The following is a 14,705-nucleotide window of genomic DNA, read 5'->3' as shown; positions in this document are numbered from 1 at the left end:
TAATTGGTTATGTGCTATGGTGCCTAGTCTTGAAATATGGATTCCTCGTATCAAAAGTGCAAAGTTTTGAATAAAGGTTTTTAACTTAGGGTCTTCATTGCAGGTACATTTCATGGAAAAGGTCATTAATACTTTAAAAAATTGGCTAAAACCCTTTAAAAAATATTTTCTACTATGTACATAATTTTCTTATATTCCCAATAATTCTAATATTGGGCATTGGGATGCCTATTTACCCCAAATACCTATTCATAAAACTTAATAGGCCCTTCAGTGGACGGGTATATTTTCTGGAATGTTACATTATCCCTCCCCCATTACGAACATTCGTCCCCGAATGACACTACATATTATCTTATATCAAAGAGGGAAATTTTTGAAAACACCCTAACATACTTGAGACATTACTCTTTCTAAATTTTTGAATTACACTTACTCTAGATAATGCATATTACTCAAGCTTATCGTAAGCTTCATATTTGAGATTGAGGAACTTCCTTCTCAAACGCACTTAACTTAATGGACATCACAACTCATGCAACACCAAAATCGTGTCTACGCTATATAAAATAGCAACATGAATGCAAGCACAAACTCATTTTAACTCATATAGTGCACGTGTAAGAAACATGATTAGGAATTAAAACATCAATCGGCTAATGCACTAATACCTCCAACTTTCTTAGCTAATCTAGACTTAGAAAGAGTATATCTAACCTCATGAATTGAACAAGTGAGGGTAACATGATCTCATATCGTCCTCAACCTCCCATGTTGCTCCCTCAATAAGGTGGTTCCTCCATAATACCTTCACAGTGGCAACCTCATTGTTTCTCAGCCGCTTCACATGGTAATCTAATATTACAACTAGAACCTCTTAATAAGAAAGGTTCTCATCAACTCCTAACCTATAAACAGGCAGAATGGATGCTAGATCACCTAGACACTTTTTAAGCATTGATACGTGAAACACTGGCTTACAGAAGCCAAGTCTTGGAGAAACTTTATTTCGTAGGCAACATTTCCTACTTGTTGTAAGATCTCATAAGGACCGTTATACCTTGGACTCAACTTCCCTTTATTACCAAACCACATAACTACTTTCATGGGTTATATCTTCAAATACACTTGATCACCGACCCCAAGTTCAGGATCTCTCTTTCTATTGACTGCATAGGATATTTTACGACTATAAACATTATTTTATCTATCCCTAATCATTCTCACATTATCCATAGCCTCATGTATGATCTCAAGTCCAAGGATGGAAGACTCTCCTACTTCAAACCATCTAACTGGAGACCTACATCTCCCACAATATAGTTCCTCAAAACGTGTTACTCCAATGCTGGAATGATAACTTTTATCATATGAGAACTCATTCAGCGGCAAGTGATCATCCCAACTGCCCTTGAAGTCAATGACACATGGTCTCAGCATTTCTTGAAAAGTCTGAATAGTCACTATCCTTGGTCATCCGTATGGGTTTGAAAAGTTGTACTGAATTTCACCTATGTACCCAATCTTTTTTTGAAAGATCTCCAAAAATGAGAAGTTAACTGGGCTCCCCTATCCTAAATGATAGATATAGGGACCCTATGCCACCTCACTATCTCATCAATTTACAGCATGGCATAATCTTCGGCCCTGTAAGTAGACTTCACATGTATGAAGTGTGCACACTTAGTAATACTGTCAACAACAACCCAAATAGAATCATGTACATTCCTTGTCCTGGGCATACGAACCACAAAATCCGTATTAATATCCTCCTCTTTCTATGTTTGGATCTCAGTAGACTGGGTAATACAAATAGGCTTAACGTGTTCGGCCTTAACCTTTTGGTAATTAGGACACTTACATCATACGTAGAGATATCTCTCTTCATATCTTTCCACCAATAGATATCCTTGAGATCATGATACATTTTGGTAGAACCTGGATGAATAGAATACCTTGAGTCATGAGACTCTGCAATAATATTAGGCCTCAAACCATTTCTATTCGGCACACATAATTTACCCTGATATCAAAGAACACCATCCTCCCCTAGGGAGAATGATACATTCATCTTGCTTAACACTGAGTTTTGCAACTCCATGAGTACTGGATAGACATGCTTCTTAGCTTTGGCATCTACAACGAATAAGGAATAAGAACCGGAATAAACTAAAATACGCCAACTTTGTGTATCTACTAGTCGTAGACTCAATCTAGACAATTGGTGTACCTACTTAACTAGCTCTTTCTTCTCATCATCAATATGAGACACACTTCCCACGATCAAACAGCTTAAAGTGTCAGCAACTACATTGGCATTACCTTGGTGATAGTGAACAATATGTCATAATCTTTAAGCATCTCCAACCATCTTCTCAAATAGAGATTTTTACTCTCTCTCTGTAAAAACATACTTAAGACTTTAATGGTTAGTACATACATCAACATGTATACCATATAAATAATGTCTCTAAACTTTTATCGCAAAGGCCACAACAACTAACACAAGAACACATTTCGAACCTACTCGGGAAGAATCACAACATACCATATACCCTTCACCACTCCTCAGCAATGTAAGCACTGTAGCTGAAGTGAGTTGGTCTTTAAAATCTGAGGAGATTTTTTTCACACTTCTCATACCACTCAAACTTTACCTTCTTTTTTGTTAAGGCTATGAGCGGGGCACCAATAGTGGAAAATTCCTCCACAAACCTGCGATAATACTTACCAAAACCCAAAAAACACCAAATATTTGTGGGAGTTAGGGGTCTCAGGAAATTCTTCACTGATTCAAGTTTTTTCGAATCAACGTCAACACCCTGGTCGGTAACAACATGACAAAAAAGGCCTCTGATCTCAGCAAGAACTCACATTTAGTGAACTTTACATAGAACTAATGTTCCTTGAGTACCTGCAATCTCATTCTCAAATATTGTTCATTCTCTTCTTTGGACTTAGAGTATATAAGGATGTCATCCATAAATACTATGACAAGTGAACCAAGGTAATCACGGAAGACCCTATTCATAAGGTCCATAAACTCGGCTGGTAATTTTGTGAGACCAAATCACGTGACAAAAAACTTGTAATGACCATACCTAGTGCGGAAGATAGACTCAGGAATGTCCTCTTGTATCACTCTAAGCTTGTGATAGCCTGACCGGAGATCTATCTTAGAAAACAAAATCTAACCTTAGAGCTGATCAAATAGATCATTAATTCTGGGTAGAGTGTTTTTGTTCTTATAGTGACTTAGTTGAGTTGCTGATAACCGATACACATTCTAAGAGTTCCATTCTTTTTTTCTTAACGAACAACGCTGGGCACCCTATGGGGATATGTTCGGCTTGATGAAGCCCTTATCAAGCAAATCCTTCAACTGGAACTTCAACTCTTTGAGTTCATCTAGAACCATTATATATGGAGGAATTGAAATTGGTTTTGTTTTTAGATCTAAATCAACACCAAAATCAATTTCTCGTTCAGGAGTAGTTCCTAGTAAATACTTTGGAAAGACATATTTGAGATCATTCATTATAGGAATAGAGTCTGGGAAGGAACCTCCTGCTATAAGTCATTTAATCTGGCTAATTGGTATAAATACCCCTTAGATAACATCTTATATGCTTTGAGGTTGGAAATTATTTGGCTTGTTGGATTAGAACCACTCCCTTCCGATTCCAGCACTAACTCATTTAGAAACTGAAATCTTACTACCCTATTTCAACAGTCTATTGTAGCATAACACTTATGGAGACTAGTCATACCCAAAATTATATAAAAATCAAGCATGGCTAATTTTATTAGGTCAGCATGGGTAACTACTCTATCAAGAATATTAATTGAGCAATCTTTATATAATCTTTTAGCTTTTATGTCATCTCCTATAGGAGTACTAACTAAAAAAACTCATGCAAGATCTTAGGAATCAAGTCAAACTTACTCTCTTCTAAAGGAGTAACAAATGACAAAGTGGATCCTTGATCTAACAATGCATACACAGGAAAAGAGAAGATATGTAATGTACCAGTGACCAACTCAGCACATTTCTCTTGCTCCTCTCTACCTTTCAATGCATAGAATATGTTCCTCTTGGGAGGTTCGGTTGTAGCAGTAGGATTAGGTCGAGACAGAGCATTTGTCCTGGCCTGATTTCTTATCAGTGGGTAGTCTTTAACCATTGCCCACTCTTGCCGCACCCATAGTACCTATTAGTACCTGCCAGACACTCACCTCTATGCATACGACCACATTTACCAAGCTGATTGCTGCTATGTTGGTCATTGCTATCACTGCCCTTTTTGGGGCCAGACTTGTCCGCTTTGGCATTTGAGTGCCTAGAAGTAGTACGATTACCTTAGAGATGGTGCCCTGGACCATCTCAGCCATCGCAATACTTTTGTACCATACCTGAGCCAAATCATTGAGCTGGTATACAACCAACTCAGCCTTGTCGTTTTCATTAACACCCATGGCACAGAGAATTTTGTAGATCTCGTGCATAAACTCCTTGGGGTCCTCATTGCTTTTTGACCCGAAGTATACTGGAGGATTCATCCTAGAGAACTCTCTTATTCTACTAGACATGGTGCTAGCATGTGGGTTGTCCATGGGATCACCTTATCTAGTGGCTTGGGCGGTGATAGTATGCGTCTGAGCAGTGATGACTTTGGCAATCTCAAATAGTGCTTCTCTTAATTCTCTATCCGTTGATGTAGTTAGATTGACAGGAACTTGCACTCCAACAACTAGGGCTTGAGGAGGAAATTGGTTGCCTCCATCAACTACTTCTTCGACTCTTTTGCCTGCGTTTCTCCTTGTGTTCATTTTCTACATATATACACAAGAGGGAAGTTAGACAATAGAATGACACAAAATGTCAAAATCTTTACATGGCACGATAAAAAGTAGAAGAAGGGATGATTTTTAGCATATCATAGTCTCTAAGTCATGATTGTGGCGCACTTAACAACCATAAGTTAGAAACTACGTAACGTGGTTGTTTTGAGCTTTGTTTCCTAGATAATTTAACCTCATGCTATGATACAATGTTTGTCACACCCGGATTCTGGAATCCGAATGCGACCGGGGTCGTTAACCTCTTAGAGGTCCCAGACAAGCCTCTTCTTATCTTTGATCACATTCATAAAGTTGAATTTGCGGAAAATTTAGAACTTTTAAAACATAATGAAATATACATAAACATCATATATTTTTTACATAGATGAATATTCTATTAAGATAAAATTAAAAACAACCATTTATATTGAAGAAACAATTCAAATCAAGAGATCAATATATAATGTAATAGTTTGCCAAATCGGCCATAATACAATGCTTTGAAACAAAGATCTCAAAAGAAACGCTAGGGATAACATCCACTAGCTATGTCTACAGAACTATTCTAGATAAATATGTGTAGCATCCTCAAACATCAAGAGGACCTACCGAAGTCTAGAGAATGATGATCCATACAACTTCAACGAGTCTTCCACCTTCTCTGTGACCTGCACCTAAAAATATAATAATAGTATAGGGTCAGTACACACTTGTACTAAGTATGGGTGTATGAACACTTACACATAAGGACTATGCATGATAATAAAAGCACTTCCTATAACAACATGTTATTTTTGGAAAGTGACATCACTAGACTTTCCTAATTTGTTATATGTGAATTATGGTATGAATATGACTTATTTTAATGCATTCAAAGAACACAACTCATTTTTTATATGAATACAAGGCGTTAGATTTATCAACATAATCTTAGAACAAGTCGAATGAAAATTTTTGATTTTGATGCCCCCAAACCGAGAACCCCTTTCCCTATACTTAGTTTATTTTTCAGCATTTTTCTTCTTTTTTGTCTAGATCAAAAAAATCCCTTGATCCAATGTTTTGCTTAAAAGTGCAATGATTCATTATAGTCCCATAACTATAGTTAATAAAGTAATAATTCAAGGGATTAAGCAAATTATTTTACTACAATTTGGGGCATGGAATCTTCACAATCTAATCTTCAGTTACTGTTCCTATTATTGTGTTATTGCCCTAATATAAGATTTCATTATAAGCCAATATTTTTGGCTATGATCTTTTTCCAATTATATGAAGTCATCATAAGCCAATCTCATTTGGCTTTATCATTTTCATAAAATGAGGATTAATTAGTGGCAATTCCCTTTACTTATTAAAACATCATTCTTATTATTATTGACATTCATATCTCTTACTTTCTTAGTTCGCCTTGAACTTACATCTCTTCTTAATTGTTATTCCTTATAGATGTCTGCAGCATTAATATCATGTGAAGCTACATGAAATCTAGTGTCTTCCCCACACCTAAAATAGGTGATTCACCGATCAAAGTGAATCCTAGATAATGCCAGTTTACATGAAATCCAGTGTTTGCCCCACACTAAAAATGGACGATTCACCTGCTAAAGTGAATCCATGTGAAGGGTTTATCCCACAATGAAAAGGTGTGGCTCACGGCTAAAGCTAACCAAGAACATTCTTCTGAGCATTAACCGACATAGATCATGTGATCTAAACATAAAATCTTGTATCTTTGCCATATCGAAGAGAGGTGATCTCACTGGACAAGGTGAGACCAAAACATAACTACCTCTCTTTGGTGGATTCCACAGGCTGGGCTCCATGTAAGCTAGGCATAGTTCGAAGACTAGGAGATATTCAGACACTCTCATCCACCGTGGTGGAGCCTCATCTAATGAGACATAAATGTGCAAGCACAAGCTCATAGATGGTCTATCGGTGCATTTCTCTCACTCTTATATATTCTTATCTTTTAGAGTTGACTCAAACATTATGGAAACTTGCTTCTAGATTGAGGTTTACTTACTATATTGATTAATATTCATCCCTTTCATTACATTGATGAAATGTGAATTTATCCTTACATAACATCTTTGGTGTTAATGAGACTTGTCTTACACATTCTAACACCCTTTTTTCATGAGTATCTTAACATCGTATTTTAGGTGTATGTGCGACTTGTCTCACTTTCTTTAACTCCTAATTTTGGTAACATTCTTAACATAGACACTTTTTAATTATGTTAATACTCACTTTAATTGTGTAGGTTCATTTTGTTGCTTTATATCATCATTTATAGACGTTGAGAACTCCATCCAAAGAAATACTTATGTTCATAGTTCATTTGGTTAGGGCATGTTGGGACTTGTGCCAATGATTGGCATACCCTTGGATATGGATTCATTGAATTATATTAGATGTTGTTTAATTGTCATTTCAATTATTTGGCTATATATGATTGGCATAAAATTAGTATTTGCCTAGAATATTTGGAAATGACTTAGAATTAGCCTACATTCTTTCAAATTTAATTTCATGAAATAATTATTAGCCAATCATATATCATAGCTTAGGCATAGCATTATTAGCCATTTCGGATGGCCTAATATGAATACATTAATGATCACATTGTCTCCAACAAGTCACATTTAACAGTAAATATAAACCATGTCTGTAACAGATCAATCTTAGAACTTTCGAACACAAGTTAAAGTAGCACTATTCTTTCTTTCACGTAAGGAATACTGAAAATCATATGAGTATAACTTATAGTCTCATTCATATTTACAACTCGATAAACCCACACGTTAAGATCAGCCAGCACCACATACCAACAACTTGATCGGCACTAGATATATATACTCATTGGAATTAGAAACAACGATACTAGGAAAGAGGGAGTTCAACAAGAACATTTTGAAAAAACCCTAGTTTTTAGATTTCATAGATTCAAGGCGATGGAATATACTTTTGGAGAAAGAATTCTAGGATAAAAACCCATACACCTTTCATGAAACCTTGGATAAAAGCCTTCAAATCGCCTAATAAAAGTCGAGAGAAACTTTTCTGTTCTCCTTTCGTTCGTTTATTAATATGCATTGTGAAATTTTTAGTTTTTGAATGTAAGTCTAAGTCTTAGAAACTGATTTTGACTCATTCAACTTAGGCTAATTATGTAAATTAAAAAAATTAATTAATTAATTACTAAAAAGCCCCTCATACATTGACTAGAATAGGAAAACATGTGACTTAACCCAAAATCTGGAAATTGGATAGGTCTCGGCCAAAATTTTGAATTTTAACTAATAAATTAAATTGTTAATTTAATTAATTAAGGGACCTAGATTAATTACTAAAGTGACCCTAAGCCTTTTGGACCATAACTAACCCTTTTGGACCATCGTAGGTTATGTAATAGGTTGTTTCTTGAGTTATATTAGGTTAGTGTCACCCAAGTAAGCCTTAGGTTGTCGGGTGTACTAGATAATTTATTTTTGTTTGTTCTATGTTAGTTAGTTATTTAGGTCAGTAGGTTAGAGTCTAGAATTATTTAGAATGCTAGGCTCCACATGGTGGAACCGTTGTACAAGCCTCCCCACTAACTACCCTAACCAAATTCGGTTAGAATGGTCCCCTTTTTGGCCGTTTCTCCCCATGTGCTTGCACATTGGTTGCTTTTACTTTCCGAACTAACTATTATTGATGGTTCATTTGGAATGTTTACTTATTGTCCCAAGGATCCTCACTATGTCCTTGAGAACTACTTAATCTACATGCCCGTTTTAATTGCTCATGTGCTATGGTTCCTAGATTTGACACATGGATGCCTCGTATCTAAAGTGCTAAGCTGTGAATAAATGTTTTCAGCTTAGGGTCTTTATTGCACGTACATTTCTTGGAGAAGCTTATTAATAATAAAAAAAATGGCTAACACCCTTTAAGCCTATATTTTCTACTATGCCTATAATTTTTTAATATGCCCAATATTTCTATTTACCCCCACTATCTATTGTTAAAACTTAATAGGCCCTTCACTAGATGAGTTTATTTTATGGAATGTTACATAATCAATATTCTCAACCATGTTAATGTCTGTAATAATCGCCACAAAAGGTTCTTCTGTAAAGTTTACCTTAGGATTACGACCACGTTTCCGAAATCTTCAAAATCGAGAATATGCCCACTTTTGCCAAAAACAAACCATGGTACACTTTCTTGAAATTGTTGATTTTGTGCTTTGTAGTTTTCACCATTATATTTCTTGGGAGGTCTACCATTATTTTTGTTGAATTTTTTCTCCTTAGGCTTCAAAGAAGTATTTTTGTGAGTTTCAGGAGTAAAATTATTCAGAGTAATTAAATTAACCTTCGTTGTGATGTTGTTCTCTTTTGTTTGATAAAGTGCATCTTGGCCACTTGCTTCTTCATCCATGCAGATTTTTATCATCTATGAAGTCTTGAGCTTGATCTATCTCTAATTTGTCGTCCACCATTTAGAGACAAAAAATCTACTAGCTCCATATTTTTTCGGTCCAGCCTCTTCTGTATCATATGAACTCTTTAATGCTTTCAAAACATCTTTGCACTAGAGTAAGTTCTATCATAATAATCATAAAAATTAAAAGATAGACAATTAAGAAGATAATAACGACTCTTATAGGAATCATCATCGTACTTTTCCATTTCTCTATATGAGAAACAGTTTCATCTTCATTCATGAAGGTGATGTCTTCTTTATTTTGATTCTTCTTTGTTAATACATAAGAAACATTGAGAATACTTTAGTAGAACATTATTTTAACCTTCCATCCCTTGAAATGGTTACCATTGAACAAAAATGGTTGGTTAAGGTCTCAAATCTTGACATCCACGGTTTCTTCTATTGTAGCAATGTTCATTCTCCTTAAAAATGTCGGGGAGAACATTGAAGATAAAAAAAATTACAAGATTACAACTTAAAATGAAATTAAGAAAGAAAATCTCTTTAGGATGAGGTGCGCATATCTCTCTTTCTTTAAGGAGATTTCAGCCAACTAAAGCATATGTTTTCACCGGTAAAGGAATAGTCCTCTTTAACTTGTCCCCTCCAAGATACAACAGTCTTCGCAAAATATTCTTAACAACTCTGGACAAGAGTTTAGTCCAAAGCTCCACAAAAAAGAACACCTCCCTTCAACTAATAACAATTATCTTCCTAGAGTACCTTTTTTTTAACTCTATATTTTCTTTTATATAATGTTTTACAAACCAAATGAAATCCACCACTAGTTATACTAGAGAAAATCTTCCTAGTAATAAAGAAAAAGATAAATGGTGTAGTACATAGTGAAGATAAATGACCTAGGAATTACATATGTTACATAGGCTACAAGGTATGATGGAGGAATAAAGAGTGAACATAAAGTGAGGGATAGTCAATAAACTGCCCATTCCAATGTTCTTTGCAACGTTTATTCCAAATGAATTAGGGAAATTAAACCTTAATGATCAAGAAAGAAATGCACCATAATAATGAATTGTAACTTTCTAATACATGCATCTGCAACTAACGGATTTGTTGACAATGTCCATATGAACTTCTTTATTAATAATAATATGCAATACCAACAAAAAACCCTTTAATATCTATTCTAATGAATTAAGTGTTACTAGTATATCAAGTTTAATCTCCACTTGAGTAAATAAACCTTTACAAGTACTCATTTATTTAGGACATTTTTATACTTAGTTATATTAAGTATGTTCGAATTACTATAATAAATACACCACCTTATTGTATGTTATTAACAATATAATTATCAATTCACTCACACACACATATATATATATAGATAGATAGATATTATATATATATATATATGGATATATATATATATATATAAATTTTGCCATTTCAAATAAATAATTAATTTCATACAAATTATTTATCAATCATTAATTCATAAATTATAAATGCATATATAGCAAATAAAAGCTCATATAAATATAAAACGAACATAATTTAGAAAAAGTAAAAAATATCCTAATAAAATGATGACAGGAAGGGTTGTTAGCGTCACTTCATGTATCATATACATTTCTCCTTTCCTTTTGATGTTTTGGCAAAGTGATCAAATTGTACAAGAACTTCCACTCCAAAATATTAAGGAATTCTCTTGTAAAAGTTATTTTTCAACAATCCACTTTTGTCGTGAAAATAAGTAATTCATTTTAAATACAAAACATTTATGTATAAATTAGGCTATATATTTTTAGATGCAAACTTAGCCCTTGATTCCACTTGGTAGAAAATTATATGCACAATAGAAACATATTACAATCTTACTGCCTTAATGAATAATATAGATAACCAAATCGTTTATGCTAGATTATATATGTTTATTGTACAACACATAAACTTGTAGAAATTTCATTCAAGAATTACCTCGTAAAGCGTGAACACATACATTCAAGTGAATCCACAACTTAGAAATATCTTCCTACAAGCAATTTCCCAAGTTAGATAGATCATCAAGTCAATGGAAAAGATATACAACAATTATGTTGCCTTCTATAATGATCTCAAATTGACATGCGAACTCTCTCGATACTTGGTTATGAAGTATGAATCGAAAAATTCAATCTTTTTCTAAGTTGAGAGAATCCTACTTGTAGAGATTTTTTCCAATTCAAAAAGGAGGAAAAAATAAAGTCTATTTTCTTTAACAAGAAAAATACATGATTGATTTCTTTTTAAAAGAAAAACTCATGGTACTCTCCTCTTTTATCCTTTAAAATAGGATTCTGAGTTCTAATTTAATATGGGAACAATAGGGAGCACAAAATTAATTACTGAGGCCTCATATTATAAAAGTTATCCCAAATAAGTAATTTGAATTATTCCAAAATATTAAGGAATTCTCTGATAAAAATTATTTTTCAACGTTCCACTTTTGTCGTCAAAACAAATAATTTTTTTGCATACAAAAAAACTTATTATTGGCTAATCGAAAGGAAAAAGCACAAGTAGGTAAAGTTTGTCAATTATATAATAATATTACATAGAATCATTGTAAAAAATAGTACAATCATTGTGAACACACCAAATGCAAACACATGCAATGTCTTCCTTTTCTGTCATTGTATACGTTCATCCGAACAAAAAAATGGTACTCATATACATATTAACAAATATGTAGAACTAGATTAGGGTATATACTTAGATGCAAACTTAGCTCTTTATTCGAATTTTTAGAAAATTATATGCACAATGGAACCATATTATAATCTTACTGCCTTAATGAATAATATAAATAGTCAAATCGTTTATGCTAGATCATAAATTCTTATGCTACAACACATAAACATGTAGAAATTTCATTCAACAACTACCTCTGAAATCGTGAAAAGATACGTTCAAGTAAATCTACAACTTATACATATCTTCCTTCAAGTGAATTCCCGAGTTATATAGATCATCAAGTGAATTCAAAAAAACACAACAATTATGTTGCCTTCTACAATTATCTCAAATTCACATGTGAACTCTCAAAATACATGGTTGGTCGAGTATGAATTGAATCATTCAGTCAGTTTCTAAGTGAAGAGAATCCTACCTATAGAGATTTCTTCCAATTCAAAAAGGAGAAACAAATACAGTCTATTTTCTTTAAACAGAAAAATACACGATTGATTTCTTTTTAAAAGAAAAACTGATGCTAATCTCCTCTTTTCTCCATAAAAATAGGATTCTAAGTTCTACATAAATATTGGCACGGTAGAGGCGGCACTATTAATTATGGAGGCTTCATATTATAAAAATTATACCAAATAATTAATTTAAATTATTCTTACCATATAAAAATAAAAATCATTCAACTAGAAATTCATAATTGAATTCCTCTATTTATATTTAAAAATTCACCATTAAACATTTTTGTAATTCTCCGTGCTAATAATATAGATAATAATCAATAAATAACATTACTGAACAATTTAACACAACGATTATTTCCATTAAAGTACTACTTCACTTATTTAACGTGTCGGATTCATAAATCCACTAGCAAGGTTTAACACGATGAAAACATATATGCTTCTCAAAAAGATATACCAATAAATATGTATAACTAGATATTCATTCATTTCACTAACAAACTTATTATTTCACCAATATATGTTATGATCATATTTACACATCAGAATCTACCATGATAATAAATAAAAAAAAGAGTATATATATATATATATATATATATATATATATATCATAACAGTTATATCAAGATTAAGAATAGAAGTACATTTTATAGTATAGAAAAGTTAGAACTCTATTGTTCCCATTATCAAGAAAAATTACATATAATCTTGTTGTATAGATAGAAAAGGTCTTTAGCTGAAGCAAAGCTAGCGAACGGACTAATGGGAAAAGGGAGAACAAGTTAGACAATATCTATATTACATTGTGTCTCAACATAGTGAAAATGCTCATCAACTTCTTCAATCAAGATTCTGTGTATTTAGAAACCTTCTGCTTTTACATCTTTAATCTTTTCAAAAGAGTCTTGTTCACATAAGACCTGACTAAAAATGGGAATTAGAGGTTCGTAAATTTCATAGCTAAACAAAAAAATTAATTTCTAATCCTATTTAGTCACAATTTATCATATGTTTTTTTACCTACGAACAATTTATCAAAGCTAAACGACGAAGTTCATTATTATCACGAAAGGAGCCTACAACCTAGACATGGTTGGTACCCAATGACTATTGTTAGACTTGAGCGAACCCTTGACCTAGCTTACTTAACATAGCGGAAGACTATAATCACCTCAGACAAAGACGTCAAAGCATTCTCATCAAATAACTTTCATAATTATCTTGGCCAAAATTACACTGTCTCAACACTTGAACATATGAAATATAAGATATATTAGACAACAAAATTGAACTACTAACTGTCTATATGTCTATGAAGCCTCTAATAACTAAGATGAATGTCAGGACATACCCCACAACAACCTAATAAACTAAGCTATAAAAGAAAAAAAATTATGTCCTATAAAATGTAGGGAGGTTCACCAAGTAACTATGGAGTGCTCAACGGGATCAATGTTGCGCTGCATGCAAATCCTAATTACCTGCATTTTGAATCATGAAATTATGCAGGTCAGCTGGCATCAGAATATTGAATGTATGAGTATATGAGTTGGAAATCTAAATGACGACTTAAGCTTTAGATGATTAATATTAACTTACCTTGGCACTACTCAACTCAAGAATATGCTTAACTCATAGTATGTACATAAAGGAAGTTAAAACACATGTGATATATATAAAGCTTGAAAAAATATAAACAACTTAGTTCATTAGACAAATGTAACAAAAAACTCAATTTTACTTATATATGAAAGTAATATATGTTTTGTGGGAGATCATCTTACTGACAACAATAACACTGAGCCTAAGTAATGATGTGACGTTGTTCCTCACCTTTCCCAAGGACCATCCTATTCCTTGCCATTGGTATAAGACATTACTTAGCTTAGTGTATCTACTAGATAAACTTACATGATCATCTTACATGTATGTCCCATCAATTCCCATGATGACTTCATGGTTTACATGGAGACTTACAATAAAATGAACTCTCATCTACACATCGGTGCTCAATAATACTACCAAAATATACTTTAGCTCATACTTGTAATAACAATTTCCTTTCTTTGGGTTGAGATATTACTGAACCCTTTAGCTTTAGAAAGCCCTTTTTGGAATCAATGTTCCCCTTTTCGTCCAAAACACTTTTCAAACTCTTAGTTTCCTTTTACATAAATGTGAAACACTTATAAGACTTTTGTTAATACTTAGTTCCCTTATATT

At 33.2% G+C, this 14,705-nt stretch overlaps 1 protein-coding gene and 1 long non-coding RNA gene across 2 annotated transcripts; both read right to left on the bottom strand.

Moving 5' to 3' along the window:
* Window positions 1–2,029: 2,029 nt before the first annotated feature.
* On the bottom strand, window positions 2,030–4,590 carry LOC138338803 (uncharacterized). Its single transcript, XM_069289889.1, has 3 exons — window positions 4,237–4,590; window positions 3,947–4,151; window positions 2,030–2,136 (listed from the first exon to the last, which is right to left on the bottom strand). Exons 1-3 carry the CDS (start codon window positions 4,588–4,590, stop codon window positions 2,030–2,032), a joined length of 666 nt encoding a protein of 221 aa, XP_069145990.1.
* A 691-nt stretch (window positions 4,591–5,281) lies between these two features.
* LOC109121224 (uncharacterized) lies at window positions 5,282–11,790 on the bottom strand. Its single transcript, XR_002028680.3, has 3 exons — window positions 11,269–11,790; window positions 8,978–9,386; window positions 5,282–5,516 (listed from the first exon to the last, which is right to left on the bottom strand). It is a non-coding gene; the product is annotated as an uncharacterized lncRNA (long non-coding RNA).
* Window positions 11,791–14,705: the final 2,915 nt, after the last annotated feature.

The sequence above is a fragment of the Solanum lycopersicum genome, chromosome 10 (genome assembly GCF_036512215.1).
Source record: "Solanum lycopersicum chromosome 10, SLM_r2.1".
Lineage (NCBI taxonomy): Eukaryota > Viridiplantae > Streptophyta > Magnoliopsida > Solanales > Solanaceae > Solanum > Solanum lycopersicum.
Note: the sequence above shows the minus strand (reverse complement) of the source record. Positions and strands in the feature narration are given on the sequence as shown.